This window comes from Pieris napi, chromosome W, assembly GCF_905475465.1.
Source record: "Pieris napi chromosome W, ilPieNapi1.2, whole genome shotgun sequence".
Classification (NCBI taxonomy): domain Eukaryota; kingdom Metazoa; phylum Arthropoda; class Insecta; order Lepidoptera; family Pieridae; genus Pieris; species Pieris napi.
Genome location: NC_062258.1, coordinates 754,285 through 779,144, shown reverse-complemented (window position 1 = coordinate 779,144; position 24,860 = coordinate 754,285). Strand labels below are relative to the sequence as shown.

Here is a 24,860-nt window from a genome sequence, read left to right as displayed (position 1 = left end):
CACTAATTTATTTATTTTAATAATTAGAAGCGCAAACCAAATGTTAGCAATCATCTTACACTTGTTGCCAATACATTGTAATACGTTAGTTTAGTAGCTATTAAATGTGCCCTTAAGTTTTTCCAACATTCATAAATTGTAATATTGTACACTTGTTCCCGATAATGTCCAATAATATAAGTGTCACTTAGATTTACGAACCCTTAAATAAGTCAAGTTAGTTTTTTGTTAATCCAGCGTCGCAACCCCAATACCCCTAATTTTATGTTAGTTATAAGTCCATGTATAAACGACTAAAGCCAGTTGACACTCAGCTTCAAACAAAGAGTTGAAAGTTAAAATCCGGTTAGTTTATTGTTTAATTTATCTTTACTGTTTATGGTTTCATTTCGAAAGGAAAAAATATTATTTGGGATGCACGAATGTTATTTTGTTGATTAAAATTAATATAAATCGTATGTAGATTCAAATACTTAATTTTTTTGAACATAGTTTTATTAACCCAACTTCAAATATTCGTAAATAAAAAAGGAATAGCATTTTTATTGCTTTTGTCCATCTATCAGTATCATTATTGATTTGGCGTTTATACAATCTGGTCGGAATCCTTTTGAAAGCGACGGACGCGCGACGGTAACAACCTATTTACATTGTATTGTATTGTCAAGTGTAAAAAGGACAAAAACACATAATTGTAATGTAATATCTGTCTGTAAATAAAGGCCTTTTATTATTGTAAGGAGGTCTGAGGTCCCATAAGTTCGTGCGTTTAAACCCTAGCTTTTAACCAATAAATATAATTTTATGTGCGCTTTTGAGACGTGCTGTAACGGTAAGCGTTGTAAGGAAACCTAATCTATCTTTGTTTTAATTGATTTATCATGTGGAACATGATAAATCAATTCATCATGTTCCACATCAGATCATGTGGAACATGGTGTAATGGTTGCAGCTCCTAACAAAGGCTGTGTAAAACGAAAAACTTGGCGACGTGACTTAGTGACGGAGAGTTTATTATTTGTGGTAAACTTAATGTTACAAAAATTTAAAATAATAAAAATACAATAAAAACATTAAACATCTAGTTTTAGATTTTACTAGTAATTTTTTGCTTATACTAGCTACATTGCTAACACAACCAACAGCGGATTAGGTATCAGATAGGCACTTAACAATTATTTTTGAAGTTATACTTCTTTAAGGCCGATTTACATTATCTTAGCGTTTAGGAGAGTATTTTAGTACAAGTTGAAAGGCAAGTTCTGTAGTGCTTTAGTGCGTTGCGAGTGAACGTTTACATTTCTTCCAGTAGAGTATTATTACAGCGCCACAATGAACGCGCAACGACGTCGGCAAATATGCTCTATTCTACGCAAAATACCAACTGTAGTTATGGAACAAATAGAAGACGAGATTTTATTCGAAATAAATAAACTAAATATAAATAATAAACAAAATAGCTTCTTTTAAGGCAGTGTATGCCGAATGCCTAGCCGGTTTGTTTTTGTATAAATTGTTTTTAATGTTCCACAAACATTCGTGAACAACATATTCAGACACAAATTTGATAGTTGTATCTTCCGACCATTTAGCCATCTTTAAAAATCAAAAAACACGCACATATTTCACGGCACTTATGCACTCTCCTAAAGATTTTACTAAATTACATGTTTACACACAACGAGGGAAGATCTCGGGGGGTGCGCGGGCGCGGGAGGGGTATCACTTGAAACAAAAATAAAAAGCGATTCTATTTTGATTCAACTTGAAAGTCAAGTAGAACCGTACTAAAGCAAGTAGCGTTTACATGTTTCAACTAAAGTACTATCCTGAAGCACTCTCCTAAACACTAAGATAATGTAAATCGGCCTTTAGGCGCGTTATGAAAAATTTATGAGAGTGAAATTTTACGATGCGCGCGCAAAAATTAACAGAATGAATTAGCCCACGGAAGATGCTACGGCATTGGACGTAATTTAAAAATAACATTCGTATAATAATAGAATTTATGTTACACTTAATGTAAGAGAATAATAATAAATATTTATTTATTTCATTTAATTTCAAATGTAAACTCAACTTTATTGACTATAATGACTCCTTTTCCAGTCTTCGATTATTTAGATGTACAACATTATTGATGATTATTTAGAACAACGGCTACAGATCTCCGATCTACGATATTTACACACCCGATAATGCATCTTATTATGTTGTATTATAAGAATAATTGGTTGGATTGGACATTAACAATAAACTTTAAATATAGATTATTACATTATAATATTAATATTTTACAGCATATGGAGTTATAAATATGGAATATTGTTCTAATGCCTTACCAAATAACTCGCTGAACGAATTGCATATAAAACAATTGACTGTCGACAATCATCAATGCGATGTAAATTTAATATGTGATAATACAGAAATTTGCGCTATACGGGAAGAAGGAGAAGGGTACAGAGTAAAAAGATTTCCAAATAGATGCGAGCTGCATAAACACAACTGCAAAACGAATATAAAATATACAGAGACAGAACTATTCATTTGTGAATCCGCACATATAGATAAACAAATTAATGATATTGATAATAGAGGAAACCAAATTAATGATATTGATAATAGAGAAAGCCAAATAAATGATATAAAGAACTTAGTTATAATCAATGGTGGTATTTTAGGTACAGATAATGTCAATGAAAGTATAGATAGCTTCTTCGCTGCTACCCATGCATTTGATTTGCCTGTGAAAGAAATGGATCCGTTTAACACAAGGAGACGTTTAATAAAGAACGCAGGCCCAGTAAAAATCTCCGTGCCACTGATCATGATACCGAAGGAGAAGAAAAATGATACATACCATCGCCCAACACTTTCAACGTGCTATCATACTTGTCCTACTGTAAGTAACTCAATAAGACATAACTATAAACCCACACCAAAAAAACACACAATCACATCATTTGGTAAATAAAAACTTAATAGGGATGATTAAAATTTATATATTGATGTATTAAAACGATCTTAACCTCGAAGCTGGTTTTCTATAGAACAGGGGGCAAACGGGTAGAAGGCTCACCAGATGTTAAGTGATAACGCCGCCCATGGACAACATCAATGTCAGCGGGCTCGCGAGTGCGTTGCCGGCCTTTTAAGAATTGGTACATTATTTTCTTGAAGGACCCTAAGTCGAATTGGTTCAGTGGGCAGTTAGTTCAGAAACTGCCTTAAAGAACGGTCAGTTGTGGAACGGCGGACGTCGAGGTGATACGGGTGGAATTTGGTTTTCTGCCTCGATGTCCGATGATAAAACTCAGCTGCAGATTATTATTTTGGATATTATTTATTGAACAAAAACACGTACATTGAGTGTTTCCTGTCTCAGAATCACGAATTAGCGAATCAATAACTCACGTTAATAATTTCTATGCTAAAAATAAACTTCAATCTTCTTAGAAATCACGATTGAATCGTCCGTTTCTTAATTACAACGGCTTCATAAAGTATATTATTTATCAAAAGATTCCGAAGTTAACGTATTAAATTCTAAATATAGAAATGATACTGTTGGCGACTCATTTATATAAATAGGAATAGATTATTATAACTTGGTGTTAGTGACTATATATACAATATAAATTAAGTAGGTATGAGCTCATTCATTCACTCTGCGCCCGACTGCCGACCTGTGCGGACGTCTGCTCCTGCCAACGCGCCATCCTGCTGCCATCTCGCTCACTCGCTGTGAGTCATCGCCGCTTGCCGCTGTACAGTGCGCACGCGCTGTCCGACCGCTGCCCTTGCTGCCCGCTGCCCTCTCATTGGTCGCTTCGCGTCTTCGGTGATTGGACATCGTGTTGAAGGCTGCAATTTATGAGCGCGGGTTTACCTGCGGCCGTCCGATAGCCACCTAACGGTGCCAAACGGTTATCGAACGGTTAACGCCTTGTGCGGGTGTTTTGTCCGGGGTGCATACACCGTGCCTTTTTCAAGGCGCGAATCAGCCCCTCCGCTTCCTCCAAGTCCTGTGCGCAGCCGGGCCTCCTAGTAGGCACTTATTAGGGAGTAGGAACTCCAACTACTCTCTTGAAACCGGCTTCAATCAGGTCCACTGTTGGACGGGTCCTGTCACTTCCGCGGGGGCTCTACTTACCCAAACCCCTGCGGGCTGGTTAGGTCTGTGACAAACCTCACCTCCGCTATCACCAGCGGAGACACATACATATTAGGGCAAACCACAGCTTAGGTACTCACACGTTAGACGTAGGTACACACTCGCCGCCAAACTGTATTGCTTCCCGCATACAGGATGGCGTCCGAGGTTCAACCGCCCGATCTAAATAAAATACTGTCTTTTTTAAAACAGCGTTTTCCTGACGCTATTAAAGCATTTTACGAGTCAGAGTGCACTGACTCACCCCGTTCGCCGTCTCCGTCGCCGCGTAAGACGAGGAAAAATGCCTCCGCGAAGGCATCGCGTAAAAATAGTTTAATCTCAACCGACCAATCCCGCGCTCGCTCGCGCTCGCGCTCACCACTCCCTGAAGTGGGAAGCGCAAGCGATGGGGAGACGGATCTAGCGCGTCCTTTGTCGGCAATGTCGGCCCAATCCGCTCCGGCGGAAACGGTTGACGAAGCCGTTCTTTCATCATCCTCGGAATCCGACGGATTCCAAACCGTCGGACGTAAGAAAAAGCGTTCGGCCAACGGTGGTCCACCCGCGAAAAGGCCTTCACAGCCGACAAACCCTCCGAAGAGGGACTTAAGTTCGTTATTATCGGACAAACCTGCGCCCTCCGCCCCCGCGGCGGATCGCATCAAAACCCCCCCGCCCGTCTATGTTAGGGACAAGGGCGTATGGCCCACCCTCTCAAAGCTTCTCGACACTAAGTCGATTAGTTATAAAGCCCGTACGTTAAGGGATAACATTTGTATACAGGTGTCCTCACCTGAGCACCACCGGTTCCTTACCTCCTACCTTCGCTCCGAAGGTATCGGAGGTCACACTTTCCCCCTGCCCGAGGAGCGCGTCCTTAGGGTAGTTATCAAGGGCATCCCGAAGGAAATAGACTCCGGGGTCGTCCAAATAGATTTGACCGAGCAGGGATACCCCGTAAGGGATGTTTTCCGTATGCTAAACCGCACCACCAAAGAAGAGTACGACATGGTACTTGTAGTCCTAGACCCAACTCCGAGTGGGAAAAAGATTTTTAACCTTCGGGAGTGCTGTAAGCTCTCGGGGTTGAGGGTTGAAACTCCCCTCAAACACTCTTTTACACGGCAGTGTCATCGCTGCCAACTCTACGGGCACGCAGCCCGAAACTGTTTTGCGAGGGCGCGGTGCGTAAAGTGTTTAGGCGACCATGGCACCTCGGACTGTAAGCGGACACTCCCGTGCGCTGAGCCGCCGGCATGTGTGCTTTGCGGGCAACATGGGCACCCTGCGAATTATCGCGGTTGCCCTAGAGCCCCCAAGGCGCAAAAGCCGTCGGCTAGGCGCATGGCGGGACGCGATGCGGCCCGTCGTGGCATGGGAGCAAAGCCTACTTACATACCGGCCCCGCCTCCCGAATTCAGTCCCTGGGCCAAGCCCCCCGCTACGGAGGGCCCTCCCCAACTCACGACAGAAGCTTTCCCGCCTCTGCCATCTAAACCCGCAACCGCAGCGCCTTCCCAGGTCCCTGCGTCTACCCCTATCGTAAAAGAGAGGCCCACATCAAATGCGAGCCCTCCAAACAAAGCCCTCTGCCCTCCCGTGAAGGCATCTGAGGAATCAGGCAACGTCCGCGACGCTTTTAATCTCGCGATTAGCGTAATAGACGCTATAGACCTAGACGCACTCGTCGCATTCGCGGAAGCCTTTAAATCCGCTAAAACTGCGTCCACCAAGGTGGAGGTAATAACCGAGCACGCCCTGCTCCTTAAATCCGTGCGGCAATTCGTAAATTCTAACGCACCGCAATAGCTACGACTACGTCTAGGGTCAAGGCTCGATCACTGTCCGTAGTGACTTTCAACGCGAACGGTTTCAAGCCACAGTCAGATTTAATTCGGGATTTCCTCGTTCGCCACCCAATTGATATTTTCCTAGTACAGGAAACGTTCCTAAAGCCCAGCGTTCGCGCACCTAGATTCGCGAACTACGTCGCGGTGCGAAACGACCGACCTACGGCGAAAGGCGGTACGCTCATTTATTATAGACGTGCGCTTCACTGCTCACCGTTAGACCCGCCCTCCCTAACTAACATAGAGTGCTCTGTGTTACGCGTGGCTATGACCGGTCATCAGCCGATTATCATCGCATCGGTGTACCTCCCTCCCACTAAGGACATATTAGAAAGCGATCTTAGGACCCTGTTTGCACTGGGCCCCTCGGTCTTACTGGCCGGGGACCTCAATAGCAAGCACGGGGACTGGAATAGCTCAAAACAAAACCCTAATGGGCGAGCCCTCAGTAGGCTTATTGACGTACTCGATTTTAATGTCATTGCCCCCATTCATCCGACTCGTCGCGGTATAAATTGTAACGGTCTTCTCTCAACGGACGTCTTAGACGTGGCGATTCTACGCAACGTGGCACTACAGCCGCGAAGCATAGAGGTGCTACACGAATTAGACTCTGACCACTTCCCGGTTCATTTTGAATTCGGCCCTCCTAACACCCAAGAGAAGAGGTACAAGTCCATTGTCGACTGGCAGAAACTAGACGAGGCCCTCAAGCCCGTCGAAGTCTCTGACCTTAATAACATCCCCGACAATTTAGTCTCGTCCGCTCACGCGTTAGACGCGCTCTCCTCGGTCACATATCACATTCAGACAAAGGTCGCCGAATCGTCCCGGAAGGTCCCAGATGAGTTCGCTCAACGCTGGGAGCTTCCCCCGGACGCAAGGCGCTTACTGACCGAGAAGAACGCGGCGACTCGCGCCTTCGCTAGGGCACCGACCGATGATAACCGTAGAGCACTCCGCGCCGCGCAGCGCCGAGTTAAAGAGCGCATACGGGAAATTAGAAACGAACGCTGGGACCGTCTTACCAGCGAATTGTCACCTTCGCACACGGCCTATTGGTCTCTCGCGCGTTCCCTAAAAACCGACACGGTGGCCTCCATGCCCCCGCTAAAACGTCCAAATCAACCTGACGCATTCGATGACGACGAAAAAGCCGAGTGCTTAGCCGTAAACCTAGTAGAGCAGTGCACGCCTTATCTCGACCATAGCGACCCGGCGCACGTTGAGCACGTGAACCGCGAAGTCCAACGCATAGTCGCACTGCCCCTCCCTCCCGAGCCGCTCCCTCCTACGTCGATCGCCGAGGTCAAAACTCTAATCAAGGGTTCACTGCCTCGTAAATCACCAGGTCTCGACGCCATCTCAAACAAGGTCTTACGATGCCTCCCGCCCCATCTGATATGCTTACTAGTGGCCATATTCAATTGCCTTCTCGAAAACTGCACCTTCCCGGCGCAGTGGAAAGAGGCTATTGTAATTGGTATTCACAAACCAGGCAAGCCCCGTAACAATCCCACCAGTTACCGCCCTATCAGCCTTCTCAACACGCTAAGCAAGCTATTCGAGAAGGTAGTTAAAAAGCGCCTCCTAGACTTTGCCCTAGAAAAGGGGCTCATTCCCGATGAGCAGTTTGGCTTTAGACCAGGCCACTCGTGCGTCCACCAAGTCCATCGAATCACGGAGCACATCCTTTCCGGGCTGAACAACAGCACCACGAGACCAAGAGCCACGGGTGCGCTCTTCTTAGACATAGCGAAGGCTTTCGACAAGGTCTGGCACAACGGCTTGGTTTACAAGCTCTACCACCTTCAAGTGCCATTAAGGCTCGTGCGTATAGTACACGACTTCTTGTCCGACCGCTCTATGCGCTATCGTGTCGAAGGGACGTTATCGTCTCCTAGACCCATCATGGCCGGAGTCCCTCAAGGCTCGGTCCTCTCGCCCCTTCTTTTCACGCTGTTTACAGGCGACATTCCTAGGGCTTCTAACGTGGAACTAGCCCTCTATGCCGATGACACCGCTCTCTATACCACTCACAAAGACAGAGGTGTCATCGTGGACAGACTCCAGACCGCTACCACGTCGCTAGGCGAATGGTTTCGGAAATGGGGCTTCCAAATAAATCCCGAGAAAAGCGTCGCAGTTCTCTTTGCCAGGGGTAACCCCGGTGCGAGCGCTCGTTCTCGGGAAAAATTCCGCCTCAAAAAAGAGGTAACCCTATACGGGCAAGCCATCCCGTGGCAAAAATCCGTCAAATATCTAGGAGTAACGCTCGATAGCGACATGTCTTTCCGTAAACATGTAGCCGCCGTTCGCAAGAAGGCCTCTTTCGTCCTCTCTCGCCTCTATTTCCTCCTAAACAAAAGGAGTAACATGTCCCTTAGACACAAGGTGACTTTGTACAAGGCCTGCATCCGACCGTGCATGACATACGCTAGCGTAGTATTTGCGCATTGTGCCCCCTCCTACATCCACCGGCTACAGGCGCTTCAGATGCGATTCATGAGAGTTGCGACCGGGGCGCCCCTCTATGTGAGAAACGTCGATCTCCACCACGACCTGGAGCTCCCTACCATAGCCCAATGGATGAAGTTGGCGTCCGCACGCCACTTCGACAAGGCTAAACACCATCCCAACCCTTTGGTGCGTAAAAGCATCAACTATTATCCTTTCCCGCCGGCTAAAAAATGTCATAGGAGGCCCCGACACACACTAACGGATCCGGATGATCCAATTACTGTAGCAAACAATAAATTAAAAGCCGCCCGCGCGGCAAATAATAACAATCAAAGTATTCAGACACAGATTAGGGTTAAAAACCGCCTTCACCGGGGAAGGCGAGGACCTTTATTTCGCACTTCGCTCACTCCAGTGAGTTTCCGTCCTGCCCTTCAGGCGATTGACCACCCCGTGACGGCCCAAGCCGAGGTTCGAGTCTCACAGGAGACGCCCTTGCGCTAGTCGCGGGAAAAACGCTCATTCTGGTCGAGCTATGCTCGCCAAAACAGCCCGAGCTGAGCTGTCAAGGCCCTAAAAGCCAACAGCGAGATCCCTTTCTTAAAAAAAAAAAAAAAAAAAAAAATAGGTATGAGCTATAAGTAAATAAGAATATTGTTGGTAGCTCATAAGTAGAAATTAAGTATATATAAGTAAGGTAAAAATATGTAAAGAAAGATAGTTAAATAAATTAATTAAATGCTTCGCCGAATAAAAGGGTCGCGTAGCTCTCGTCGCGGTATACGCACACAGATGGCTGTAAGCGCAGCTCTCGTCGCGGTATACTGTCGATGTACTTAAGCTCGGCGAGATCTACGCAAAATCCTCTTTTTCCTCCGCAACGAACTGGGACCCAAGAATAATCGGCGAAGCAAGAAACAAGAACAAGGCGCAGTTTCATTTCAAGACAACATCCTACAATTACGCACTAGCAGGGGTGCGTGGGTTGAGGCGGTGCCAGCGATACGTCGAACCGTCTTGACAAAACGTACGTAGTCAAACCCCACCGGTATTCAAAGCCGCGCCGAGGTTACTTTGGTTACTGCACGGGTGTTCTCAAACGAACATCTAAACGTCTAATCCCGTGCAGGCCCGAGTCTCTGAGGCGACGTCGGGATTGGCTACAATAGTAGTACGTACGAAGTCAAACCCCACCGGTATTCAAAGCCGCGCCGAGGTTACTTTGGTTACTGCCGAGTCTCTGAGGCGACGTCGGGATTGGCTAGAACAGTAGTACGTACGAAGTCAAACCCCACCGGTATTCAAAGCCGCACCGAGGTACTTTGGTTAATGCACGGGTGTTCTCAAACGAACATCTAAACGTATAATCCTGTGCAGGCCTGAGTCTCTGAGGTGTCGTGGGGGTTGGCATCAACAGATACCGATATTCTCCTACGTAAAAACCTTTTAGACGCGACAATTCATACAACTCTATTATGATACATGCTCCAACATAAGTAATTTTGTTTAGTAGCCATTACTAATATGCGCTACTCAGACCTAATTGTTATTCTTAAAAGGTCGGCAACGCACTTGCGAGAATTCTTGCAATGTGAGAGCCTCCTGCCGGTTTTGCCGGATATTACATAAAAATACCTTATAACAAAATATGGATTAATGATCTGAATATTATAAATGTTAATATATAGACATTGATTTGATAATATAATGCTTTATTATCACACGAAATTAAATTGATATAACATAGAAAAAATATAACTAATTAATACATTATACATTGAAATAAATAAGTAACCTTAACATATATTAACTAAAATATATTATTAAAAGAAGTCCCTTTAGGCAAGGTTCCAAAGATTCCGGCAGCGTTCCCCCTTTGAATAGCTAGACTTATTCTTTGTCCGAGGTAGCTGCCAGATCTTCGGTTTTCTGTGAATATATATTAAATATTAATTCAGTGATAAGATTTCTGTTCCAGAAATGTCCAGACACCTATGCTCCCGTGTGTGGTGTAGCCGGCATCATGGCGAGGGAACCAGCCCTGATGTTCAAAAACCACTGTTTCATGGATGTCGCACAATGCAAGATGTTTTGGGAGAACAAAGGTAGTACTTCGCATAGCTCTTGTAAGTATCAGTTATATCGAATCATGTAATTACCATAAAAAAAGTCTTTATTCATTTTAAGTAGATATGCATTACAATGTGTAAGATTTGGGAATCGTTTTAAGTAAGAAATACCTGTGTCAGGGTTTCCCAGCTCTTCCATAACAACTTAAATATAAATTCCTTAAAATATATTTATATATAATCCAATTACTCCTTCATTTAATTTACTTTTCAACTGTTATCAACACGCCCGAGCGCATGAGGGAGTGTAGGTAAGTGAGTGACTACATACTAGGTCTTAAAAGCATCTCTAACACTGCCTAAATGCACACCATAGGTTAGCTATCTTATCATCGCCCAACAAATTCACCTGCTATTATACTACGTATACAGTACGTTTCTTTTATTTTTATTGAGGGGAATGCATTTCCGCACAGAGTGCCGCCGGCATGTAGTCGCTCGCACATATAACGTGATATAGCAGATTTGGCTCCCGCTCTTCCGCACCTAAAAAAGGAATATTGAATTACCACTTGCAATTTCCATCCTCGGCCTAGAACATACAACCTAAACCTCACCTTCTATTTTCTTAAGTACTCACTGCTTGCCTTAGAAATTCGGTACCAATAAATTTATCAAAATAACTTGCGTTTCGACCGGGAATCGAACCCGATACCCTCACCTAGCCGACATTTAATGACACCGCTAGGCTATGAAGGGTGAATTACAAATGTATTGAAGCGCAAATATTTACCTCGAAGTTTTGATTACAGTCGTGGTCAGAGTCACATCGTGTTGGCAGACACAAAGGCATTACTCGCGATAAAAACATTAAATTGATTTGGAACTGTAAAAGAAAATTTAATTTGATTCAGTGATTACTGTAGACAAAATATACCTGACGTTAATGTATTATAAATTCTATAAAAATAATTCTTGTTCATAACGCTTTCAAAGGAACGCTGATTAAATTTTTCAAAGGCAAAGCTGCATTACTGGGGATTTCTTTTGTAATAAATTTACAAGAATAGTCCTTTAGTAATATAATATTTAATTATATTTTGATAGTTGCTGATTTTACATCAGTAGAGTTCTTTGTAATTAACCCTTCGTATATACAAAATTCATGCTAAATAAGTAATGTAATTATTATGACTTTACCTTATATTTGACCAAGCCTAGGCGTTGATTTAGAAAATATTCCTATGTCTATGATCAGCAGGAATATTTTACGACAACAAAGCGAAGTTTTTGCTTCGTGGTGCTATAAAATCGTGGCACTGTACTGATTAACCGATGCCGATAAAATTATACTTTAGGACTAAACATTTTCATGTAACAGGTAACTCATGGATAATGTAGTTTTTGAGTTTATCCCTTATAAAAACAAATGAATGAAGCTTTTATTTACATGTATATAACAAATGACAATAATTTTTTTGCCACCAGTTTTGTAGGTAAGATGTCTTCTGACATAGGCCTATTTTTGACCGCTTCTTTCTATACCTTCTGTTTACAAACATTAAAATAATTAAATTTAAAGAAATTCAGATAAAAATGTTGAAACCCTCTCTTTAATTAGCTGTAAAAATCGAAATACATTTATTGAATTCCTCTTTTTACAGTAACTTAACACTAATACAATAGAAAACTTATTAATACAAGAACATAAAAGGAAACAAGAAAACATAAAACCTTTTCTGTAATTATAATTAATGCAATTCTTCAGCCAGTGTGCAACTAAATATATCCGTCTCACATACAATAATATTCAGTGTGCGCAAGACACATGTACCTAAATGACGCTTCTGTGAGTAAATAAAAAATTTGTACGCTCACATGTTTCTCTTCTTCAGTTAAAGCGTTGGAGACCTAAAAATGTCACTTTTTAGTCTCAACAGTTAGTTATTAGAAGGTTCTTAAACAATATTAATCTTTTTGCACCTGTATCACGAACAATACTTACAAAAGAATTAAAAACATTATAAAAACAACCCTGTGGCGTTTCAACCCTATTTAGCTCGCTAATTAGGTGGTCAGCCTCCCGTGCCTGACACATGTTGTAAATTTTTGGTTTTGAGATACGCCGACAAGTTTTAATTGCGCATATAGATTAGTGCAACGCCGTGTTCGGACGCGTAGTTTAAGGGGTCGCAGCGAGCCACTGGGATAATACTGCTGCTAACATGCGTTTATATAATAATAATACAATAGAATGAGAATGAGCAGTGTTGGCCTAGTGGCTTCAGCGTGCGACTCTCATCCCGGAGGTCGTGGGTTCTATCCCCGGCTGTGCACCAATGGACTTTCTGTTTATGTGCGCATTTAACATTCGCTCGAACGGTGAATGAAAATATCGTGAGGAAACCGGCCTGCCTTATACCCAACAGTCGACGGCGTGTGTCAGGCACAGAAGGCTGATCACCTACTTGCCTATTCGAATGAAAAATGATCATGAAACAGATTCAGAAACCTGAGGCCCAGACCTAAAGAGGTTGTGGCGCCACTGATTATTAATACAATAGAATACGTGGTAATTAAGTCGAAATAAAGCGTAGGCGGTTCAAGTCTGAAAATAAAAATAAGTAACAAGACGTCAAAATATTTCGAAGAGTTTCTAAGAAATCAATAGTCTGTTGTCTAATCTGTGGGTGAATGGCATCACTTTGTGAATTTATAAGATGATTTTTATTTGCCCAACGGCCAAGTGTAGACCTATTTGCAGTTATACCGACCCGAAACTAATTTTACGGTAACGCAGGACCTCAGGTAAAATGCAATGTGAAACCACTGAATCATGAAGGTGGTTATTAGGTAGCAGCTACAAAAAGACAAACAGAAAAGTTCCATCACAACTCTTTTTTGGCTAAATGCAGTGGTGCAAACATATAGTTATGATGTTATATCTCAAAGCCGTATGATACAAGAGATATATATGGTATGCTAGTATTATAATTGTACAGGGACAGCGCAAAAATAATATAATAAATTTCAAAAAAACTAAGAAAACGTGTTATTATTAAGACACTATTTACAAACCTAGATGATTAATAACTTTAGACAAGTCAAATTAATAAATTAAATGTTAAATATAAATAACTTGGTGATATAGGCTTCATACCAATTGTATTGTTTAATTCATCAAACTTTCAACATAAATTTTCGTTATTTTATTCGCTGATTGCATTTAATTCGTAATACCCTCTCATACCATTTGTATATCCCCCATGCTATTACACGATACTGTGCCTGAAGGCAAAGCCATGTTGACACATCGTTCAATCCCAGCTCCCTGTAACATGTCAACGTCAAAGGTAGAATATCGGATATTAATTTGACACATCGATAACTATAGTAACATCAAACGCTTCGAAAACAAATACATACAGTATGTATGTGTAAGCTGCTATTGACCACTACGTGTTATGACTGGTTATTTTGTTGTTACGACATTATTAAATGGTTGTTTAGCTAAGTGAGGGGTACCGGGTTCTATTCCCGGTTCGAGGGCAAGTTTTAATTTAATTTAAATTTGTTCTCGGCCTTTGGGAGGTTTGTGCGGTACCGGGCAAGTGCCTAAACCGTATATGGAGGACACGGTCGAATTTCTAAAGACAAGCACGAATTATAAAAAATCCTATACTTGACGCTGGCTAATGCACAAATCATGCCAGAGCCATAAAAAAAATGGTTGTTAGCAGTGTCGGCCTAGTGGCTTCAGTGCGTCTTTCATACCTGAGGTCATAGGTTCGATCCCCGGCTGTGCACCAATGGACTTTCTTTCTATGTGCGCATTTAACTTTTGCTCGAACGGTGAAGGAAAACATCGGGAGGAAACCGACATGTCTTAGACCCAAACAGTCGACGGCGTGTCCACTGGAGGCTGATCACCTACTTGCCTATTAGATTTAAAAATGGTCATGAAACAGATTCAGAAATCTGAGGCCTTGACCTAAAGAGGTTGTAGCGCTACTGAATTTTTGGCATATACAGTACATTACAGTTCTAATACCTATCACTGTTAAAATGGTTAGTGGTAGAGAGGAAATGAATCGAGTGAGGTAAGACGTTTGGTGGAAATACTGTTGTCGAGAATTGTCTATACACAGACTAGCTGCCCCCGCGAACTTCGTTTCTTAATGTCATTTTACTTAGCCTACCTTTAGTACATACCAACATGGAACATTTTGCTATGCTACCCCTAGACTGTTCGGTTTTTTGGAATGAAAACTTTTTAGGTTTTTCTGTGAATTGTCTCTTTATAAACCTCAGAGTTTAATTCATAAGATTTTAATTAACAAATAAAAATTAGGGGTTGATCGTAGAGGGATGAAAATTAAGGGTTGTATGTATTTTTGTATGCTATATCATAAAAAAATAAAAACAAAAAAATGTATCTCAAAAATCAAAATTCAAATTAGGGGTGGACCACCCTTAACATTTAGGGGTTTGAAAGATAGATAGTAGCCGATTTTCAGACTTACTGAATATGCATAAAAAGTTTCATAAGAATCGATCGAGCCGTTTCGGAGGCATTGTGAAACGAGAATTTTCTTTTGTTACTTTCCATAGCACTTGTTGAATTACATGGTTCAACGGGTTTTCAACGAGAATGTAACTGCGTGCTCCTATTTCACCATGCTTCCTGCTGATAGAGGATAAGTCTTTGTTTTTTTTTAAATTTATGTTATTATTATTAATTACTTGATATGTCACGTGGAACATGGTGTAATGGTTGCAGCTCCTTACAAACGTTGTGTAAAAAAATGGCGATTAAAAAGAGTGGCGGAGAGTTTATTGCCACAGTTCTCTTCCGTTCTACGCCCTTGATTTGAGAACTGCCAGTAAATATAAAATTAGAAGCATTAATATGTATTTCTTTACTGACGTCATAAGTATACATTATGTTACCTAAATTATTAAATGATTTTTTACTTTATTGAAATTAAGCGATCTGTTCTAAGCCTATATTAAGCTGTCTCAAGAGGTCTCTCCGTAACCTCCGTAAGCTCTCCTCTAACCTAGCCTCTCAGTAGCTAAGTGTTACTACAACCACAAACATTTAAACTTGATAAATGATCTTTATTACGGCTAGCAGAAAAATCTATCATTCTGAAAATTTTACACGATTTCCGAAACTATTTTTTTGCAAAGCCCGACGGCCTGTAATGAAATATCCCTTGCAATAGCACGCCTTTTATGACGCTCGGTAGTCCATTTAACAATATAATATAAGGATAGTATGAAAATGAATGAAATGTTAAATTAACACTATGGCAAGGTTTAGACAAATTATTGTAGACTAGTAGACTCGGCCAAGCGTTGCTGTGGCTAAGATATTTGTTATATTACATAGTAGTAAAATATTCAAGAGAAAAGGCATGAGAACACCAATCCACCATGCTTTTTTGGCGGTTATGCCATTAAATTGTAGCTTACGTGAAACGGTAATTATTTTGATAAGGATCAATACCTAGGTACGAATAAAGAGCCTTTTCTAGCGGTGGTATTTTAATAATGAAAGGACGCTTATTGTGACGAAACTATAAAAGATAGAGACATGCTGTCGAGACATTTTTTATACATAGTGATGTGTCCTGAAAAATTTTAATACATCATTTTGTTCTATCATTAATAGTTTTCGCAGCGCACACGATTAAAGGAAGTTTTTTGTTTATTTTTTTACACCTTGGGTTAGATAATTCAAGTTTTAGTAAGCATCCCTAATTTTTTTGAAAATGAAACATAGCCTATGTCACTCAGGAATAGTGTAGCTTGCCAACGGTGCAATAATTTTTGAAATCGGTCCAGTAGTTTCGGAGCCTATCTATTTCAAATAAACAAAAAATCAAACCTTTCCTCTTTATAATATTATTACATAATAATATATATATATATATATATAAGTATAGACTATAAATAGCAATTGTTTTCAGCCTACATCGAATCCTCCTTCCTATTCTGTATGGGAGACGAAATGAATGCCTTATACAGATTCTTAACAGCAATACGTACTCTCCAACGCATGGGTCAACTGAAGAAGAAAGGAAAATTCCGGTTAAAAATGAAAAACTTCAGATTTATAAGCGAATTTCGTTCCGGACGCCCTAATTTTATGGGATAAATATATTTCTGATACGAAATTGTTTTATTATATTACTTAAAATTCATCTATTTTTACTATATAATTTTCAATTTCCGTCTGATCTGTTTTAGTAACGTCAAAATCAAATTATTAAATGGACAGTGTGGGTGACATCCAGTGTAATTGTTTGGGGATGGCGACTGGTAAATTAATCTAGGCGTTCGTCGAACTTATTAAAATCATACAAAGCAAAATTGATGTGAGTTTCACGTGAATTTTCACGAAGCGGAAACTGCATAAAACACAAAGGACAGATTTCCTGGAAGTCCGTTTACAAAGAGGAATATTGAATTAGTATTTGTTGGGAATTCTGTGAACTAGGGTTTTAATAAAAGCGTATTCGCTTTTTGAAATTTCTCAAATTACATAGTGATCTATCGACAACAAATTTTCATTGTGTGGTCCATACAGGCGTCATTAGTGAAACTTACACTCATCTGTACAACAAACAGATGTTTAAGTACATATTTTGTCGTAGTCTGTGAAGGGCGTTTAATAAAAACGGATATGGCTAGCGCATCCGGCAGGATGCTCTAGGCATAGAGCGAATTTTGGTGGCCTTGGGGTCTCAGTGGGTATGCACTTCCTGCACTAAGGTGTACACTAAAAATAGGTGTAGTTTAAACTGAAGCGACACGAACTGAATCTACAGCTACAGTGGTATAACGTTAGACCCTGAAACGCGCTTACAAAGTTACTCCGACCGCCAAGTATCCTTAGTTACTGATGAGTCAGGTAGACTGATCGAGAATCATATCTTTAGGTCGGAGGAAGCGCACAAATTCTTCCACAGGACCCAGGTTTAATAACCCTTCGTGCCGACGGTTTTGTTTCAAGAAAATTTTTGTGTAATCAAATTACTGAAAAAAATATTTGTTTAGAAAACAAAATAGAATCGTTAATTAATTAACGTCGACGGGAGTTCATTTTTACAGACGAAGACATAAAAGTATTTTCAAATCCTCTTATAATTGGCGCGTAGGTGCCCGGTCGATGTATAAGATTCTTTGAATTGATAAAAATAGGAGTTATTACCATCAATTATCCTTACAAATTGGAAAATAAGTCACTCATTAGCGTCTGGCTATAAACGCGATATAATCCAACACTACTGAACGGATTTAGTATAGTTTCACAATAGATAGTGTGATTTCTGAGAACGGGTAACATATATAATTTAATATATTAAAACAAAAGATTATAGTTATAATTCACATATACATTGAAATAAATAACTAACCTTAACATATAATAACTAAAATATATTATTAAAAGGAGTCCCTTTAGGCAAGGTTCCGAAGATAATGGCAGCGTTCCCCCTTTGAATAGCTAGACTAATTCTTTGTTCGATGTAGCTGCCAGATCTTCGGTATCCTGTGATGTCGACTAACCTTTTTGATATTTCTTTAAAAAGCCTTAAAGCGCCCACGGACCAAGGGTCTCGACACCGAATGGGTCAAAATCATATTCTAAAAATGTATTGCTTTAATTAATTGCAATATATTTATGTGAATTGACTGAATGTTAAAACTTTTGTTGAAGAGGTTGCAGAAAATCATATTATAAATAATATATTATGCTAAAATAAACGATTACATGAAAACTACGGCGGAATCTAGTTAAATGTATGTCTGATATGAAATCTTATTTGTCAATGGATTTGTAGGTTATAGGAATAGTTTCAATCTCCGGCCACAATTTCCAGAGCGTCAAGAGCGGAAGGTACCTTTTAGAGGTATTTTCTTGAAAAATCTTATTTTTCATAACCTTCACAGACACACAGTCTTACTGGAAGGATTGGCTAAATAAATATATTAAGTAGCGATTTAACTACACTACTAACATACCGACTTTGCGCCACGGTGATATCGTCGTTTTTTACATGTAGTCTAGTCGACAAGTTGAAAATGGTACATAATGGAGATTGTTCCGAGATGGTTCCGGGAGTTAGGAGTTTTTTATTGTAAATTTCCTCCTCTTTCAGAATCTTTTTTGAAATTTCTTAAATATTGGCAAAAAACGAAATGCCATTTTTTTTCATCTTTAATTGTTTATAACTTTTGCAATTTTTTATGTGCTAATAACACGCTTTTGGCACATTTTTCTAGACGTCATCCCGGATCCAATGAGCTATCGCACATAATTTTAAGAGCAGTATCTCTATTTTGTACCATTTTCAACTTGTCGACTAGACTAATGGATACAAGTCCGTCGGCATAACGCAATCTATTGCTGCGAGGTTGCTATATGCAATTTTACAATTTGGCTATATTTTAACAAGATCCAATCATAATGTCGAATAGTCTGTGAACTTTAGGACATGTATGTACACATCATTTAGCAAGGCTTTGTTTTGTTGAGTGTGATTATAGAGAAGATATTGGTGACATCGATCATATTTTCTTTTCTTGTTCCCAATTTGACCGCACCGCACCTCCTTTCTGAATCTAACAATTACTACATGTTCCAACATATGTACATAAACGTAATTTTCTCAAAAACTAACCAATGTATTTTGACAAAAATTACACCAGAAGATAGCGCATTTTATAAGAAACGTTCCAACTAAAATCCTGCCTTTTGCTTTATCCTTTATTGTATTATAATGTATTATCTTCTTTAATAATTATTGGATTTAATATGTTTATGTACAAATTTTGTATTTAACTACCTTACCCCTTTGTTTCCTTTTGATGTCTTTTATTTTTTCTCGCGTGTAATTTTGAAACTGGCATAAACTTACAACTATTGCCATACAAAAATAGTCTGTGAACTTAATGTGTCATTCCTTCGCTTACTACGTTTAGTTATTTAAATAACGTAAGAAATCCTATTTGTATAAATATAAAAATGTTTCAACGTTTATATATTTTACTATCTTTAAGCTACTTTCATAACATACAACTAAAACTGTAAACAAGGACCTAATTATGATAATTTAATATTTCAAGAATACAGAATAGCACAGTATGTAGTAAATGATCGTGAAACTAATACAATATTACTAGTCTGTGCAATGTACCGTGAAAATCGTATTATAATTAGCATGAAATCGAAGTGAGACAATTATACTAATTGTGGTATGACGCGATGCGATCGAAGTTTAAGATGTAAAGGGCCTATATGTACGTAGACAAGTACAACGCAAGCCTAACAAAGAAACCTTCTAACAATATTATAGACTTGATTTCCAATATCTCAGCCGCTCACTTCAAAAAAAATATGATAATCTCTATCTAAAACTGATATCAAACAAAAACATATCAATAATATTTATCGATGGAATACAAATGTAGCATGAAACTTTCACACTGTAATGCACATGATATGTAGTTAATTGATCGTAACATTTTAATTAAAAGCAATTAACATTATAAAATGTATTTTAAAATGTTGATTCTTAATGGTTCAACCATATATTGAAAGCTTGGTTATACTAGCGGTCTGTAGCGGATTCGCATGCTTTTTTAAAAATTAATTTTGAAACAACTAATACTTAGGGTTGTGGCTAATGTAGTAACAGTACAATAATCTGTAAATTTTCATAACCGGTACCGCACAACCCTCCCAAAGGCCGAGAACAAATTTAAATTAAATTAAAAATTGCCCTCGAACCGGGAATCGAACCCGTTACCCCTCACCTAGCTGCAATAAATGACTTAAAAACAAAAAATATGTTATGAAACTTGACATGCATGACTAAGCTCTCCAACAATTCATAGCCAGGAACTTATTTCAAAGAAACTGAAAAAAAATTATTACAAAGGAAGCAGGCGGAAGTTCGTATTGGAACTGAACTTACCTTAAGCTCCCTCTAGTTTACAACTTCTCGCCTGTGCCTCCAAACAAGAATTATTTACGGAGCAAATGCGATGCGGAATACTTTGAATTGTTTTTAAACATTTGGTATTGTTTTAAATTAAATTCTGAGCAGTGTTGGCCTAGTGGCTTCAGCGTACGACTCTCATCCCTGAGGTCGTAGGTTCTACCCCCGGCTGTGCACCAATGGACTTGCTTTCTATGTGCGCATTTAACATTTGCTCGAACGGTGAAGGAAAACATCGTGAGGAAACCGACATGTCTTAGACCCAAAAAAAGTCGACGGTGTGTGTCAGGCACTGGAGGCTGATCACCTACTTGCCTATTAGATTTAAAAAATGATCATGAGACAGATTCAGAAATCTGAGGTCAAGACCTAAAGAGGTTGTGGCGCCACTGATTTGTTTATTTTTATTGTTTTATAGAAATTTTAATGACCGAATTTGTTAATAGCAAATAATTCAATAGCGATCTTAGTAGTTAAATAATAATCTATATATGGCAACACAATGAAAATGACAGTTCGTGTCGACAAACATTCATACTAATTTAGTTTTCGACTATCTATGTCCATCACAGTATATCATACATATTCACATAACCAAACAAGACAGAGTACATAAAACAATTATCTCGATTCTACGAGTGACTGACAATATTTACAAAAACTTTTTCAAAGCTATATTGTAACTTTGTAAAATTCATTTTGCAAAAATTAATATGCTTTTTACACAAGCGTACATGTCTCATTATTGTTACAAAGTGTAGCCTTTGCTAGGCGGCCATGAAACACGCGAATATGAAATAATTGCTAATTACCTAAATATTAAATACCTAATTCTACTTTCTACATATTAAATCATGAGTTCTATACATTTAAAAGCTCTCGAATTCTATATAATTTCAGGCAACCTTGATGAAACATAAAAAAGGGTTATACTTATTTGGCATTATTAAAAATAGTTTTTGATTGCATGCAAATAATTAATTACAATTAAATAATAAAAGACTGGAAAAGGAGTAATTATAGTCAATAAAGTTCAGTTTACATTTGAAAAATTAAATAAATAAATATTTATTATTATTCTCTTACATTAAATGTAACATAAATTCTATCATTATTCGAATGTTGTTTGTAAATTATGTCCAATGCCGTAGCATCTTCCGTGGGTAACTTCATTCTGTTAATTTTGTGTCACGGTGCGCGCGCATCGTAAAATTTCACTCTCATTAATTTTTTATAACGCGCCTAAAGAAGTATAACTTCAAAAATGCTAAATCGCTCGCTCCATAGCTTTGTCGGGGTGTTGCCGCGTTGAACTGGACCAGCTTATGATATTTCATTTCATAATTGAGATATCAGCTACCCTTTCCTGTAATTCCACCCCACCCTTTGTGCCTTTATAAAGTGAGTTTCAATTCACTCTCGCGAATGCAATATTTGAACTCAAATTATGCGACTCTAATAAGGATAAAACTGTTTGTTACGTGTAGGAACGCTTGCACAGAATACATGTGCTTTTGTAAAAAGTTTCTACAACATACATTCTCCTTTATCCGATATTTCTTTTTTTTTGTATTTACCAGCCAGCTACATAACTTCCGTTGCGATTCTGATTTTATTGTCAAGTTTTTGTACCGCGTATTTTCAAGCGACATCTACTAATATAAGAAGAACTATATCGCCATTGTTATAATGTTCATTGTTACTGTGATTGAAACTCGGCCATTAACTAATTAGTAAGTCATTCATTACTGGTATTAGGTTACACCGAGCATGTAACGCCAACGTGAAAGACGTCAAATGTGATAACAAAAGGCGCATAGACAGCAGGGACGCAGTAAAGAACTTATTAAACTTAGCAGGATTCCAAATCCGTTTTATTAAAAATCATTCGTTTTCCGGTCTCCTTTGTCAAATACCAGCCGTTTTCTCGTGCGTGCCGTATTTGATTCACTGATAACTTTTTACTTACTTAAATTAATTTAAAACATAACATTATACCGAAATAAATTATTATTTTCTACAGTATTATAACCTCCTTATTGCCAATCTATCTAATATATAAAATTCTCGTGTCGCGGTGTTTGTAGTTAAACTCCTCCGAAACGGCTTGACCGATTCTCATGAAATTTTTCGTGCACATTGATATGTCTGAGAATCGGACATCTATTTTTCATCCCCCTAAATGTCAAGGGTAGTCCACCCCTAAATTATTATATTTTTTTAAATTTTTAGATAAATTTTTATTTTTTTATGATACAGCATTAAAAAATACATACAACCCCTAATTTTTACCCCTCTACGATCAATCCCTATTTTTTATTGTAAATGATAATATACATGGCAAAACGACGTTTGCCGTGTCAGCTAGTAACATATACTCTATATATATATCTTCTTAGAATACAAAGGAATATATAGTTTTTATTACACTTGACAATTTGTTTATATCAGAGCGTACACAAATATCTAAATATTACACTTTTTTTGAGAATTTGCATTAATAATATACACGATGCAAATATGCCATACTGCGTATGAGCCATGACTTAATTACTTGACTGAATTTTAGCTGAAGGTGACGAGACCACCATGGGGTTTTAATCTAAATGGACTCTGCGCGGTACACCCGCGAGCGAAAAGAATAATTGACTTATCATGTCGGCTAATTGGAAGTGAAATTCGAATTTCAGTTTAGGTTTTTCCTGGTCGGCTTTAGGTTGCTAGTGATGTGAGTGTACATAGTAGTGTAATTAATGGGGGAAAATATAGATACTTAGAGACTGTTACACTATGAATTGAATCATGACGGAATGGATTGGAACATATGGAAATTTGCATTTGTATGCTATTTTAACTATATATATACTTGTAATAATAGGAAGAATTATAATCTTAGATAATATACAGTATATTACCGCTTAAAGTTCAAGACGTTGAAATCAATAACAAAAAATGGGAGAAATATCTGGGTCTTAGAATGGATACAAATTTAAAGTGGAACTTTCATATATCACACATAGTTACCAAACTAAAATCACTTATAGGCAGATTTTGGTCAATATCTAAATGCATTCCGCAATCTGTACGTCATTTGATTTATAATTGTTTAGTCAAGCCACATTTCATATACCTAATTGAAATATGGGGTACAGCATGCAAAAACAAAATCTCTAAAATACAAACACTACAAAATAAATTAATAAAAGCACTATTTAGATACAATTTTTTAACACCTACTAATAAAATCTACCAAGAAACCCAAATTATGACGATTAAACAACTATATGTTTATAGCACCTGTATCCTTATTAAAAAAAATTAAATAACTCTCTACATAGTAACTTATCATTTAATAAAATCAAATACACCACTACACGCAATACTTGTCGAGCGAGTTTGCTGATCTTGCCAAAGCCGAGCACAAATTATGTCACGATGTTTTCCTTCACCATTCGAGCAAATGCTAAATTCGCACATAGAAAGAAAGTCCATTGGTGCACAGCCGAGGATCGAACCTACGACCTCAGGTATGAGAGTCGCACGCTGAAGCCACTAGGCCAACACTGCTCTGTGTCGCACACTAATCGTAATTATTATACATTATATATATTAGTTTTTAGTCAAGCGTTTTAATGACAGACAAAAGACGATCACAAACTTTGACGTTTCAATTTTTACAATAATTTCTTTAATAATCAGTACCATTTATGTTATTTAATACATAAACAAATAATTTTTTCGCTGTAATATAAGAGATTCTTAAGTTTTGACGCGAACAATCTTGTAGTTAATCAAAAATACCTTCCCTTTGCAATATGACTTAGCTCCTGTTAATACAAGCCATAATTAAATTTCTTTGTGCAATATCCTAGCAAAAGCCTGTGATGGGAATGACATTTTATAAAACCTTAATATTCCGAACTAAAACTATATTTCATCCGCTTTTTTATTATAAGTACATTAAGTTGTTTAATTGAATTATTGGGCCGGTATTCAAATTCCAACTCGCTTTAAAATTATGTTGATAAAATGTTGAAAGTATATTATTCAGATGTCTAATGGGTACAAGTTTATAGAATTATATGTAAAATTCGAAAATATTCCACCACCACCAATAGAATTTTCACAAGACAAAGAAAATTCTCATATGCGTGAGAAGACCTGCTGATCGTACATCAAAAATTGGGCGACGCATGTCTGGCATTGATCTACTAACCTATAAAGAAATTATCACGGATACATTTGAGGTCAAGTATGAAGAGATAGGATTAGTAAAAGATACTGGATAGATGTATCAATTTAGTTTACATTA

The 24,860-nt window shown here is 38.7% G+C and overlaps 1 protein-coding gene across 1 annotated transcript; it reads left to right on the top strand.

Annotated features, from left to right (window-relative positions):
* The first annotated feature begins 2,304 nt into the window (after window positions 1-2,304).
* Window positions 2,305-16,701, top strand: LOC125061997. The gene is made up of 3 exons (XM_047667616.1): window positions 2,305-2,905; window positions 10,448-10,595; window positions 16,514-16,701. Exons 1-3 carry the CDS (start codon window positions 2,318-2,320, stop codon window positions 16,699-16,701), a joined length of 924 nt encoding a protein of 307 aa, XP_047523572.1. The 5' UTR covers window positions 2,305-2,317.
* Window positions 16,702-24,860: the final 8,159 nt, after the last annotated feature.

Excerpts from the sequence above, each read along its gene's own strand:
- LOC125061997 (XM_047667616.1), top strand. The coding sequence starts at position 2,318 with ATGGAATATTGTTCTAATGCCTTACCAAATAACTCGCTGAACGAATTG. Across the intron at positions 2,906-10,447 it reads GCTATCATACTTGTCCTACT|AAATGTCCAGACACCTATGC; the intron begins GTAAGTAACTCA and ends TTTCTGTTCCAG. Across the intron at positions 10,596-16,513 it reads TAGTACTTCGCATAGCTCTT|CCTACATCGAATCCTCCTTC; the intron begins GTAAGTATCAGT and ends AATTGTTTTCAG.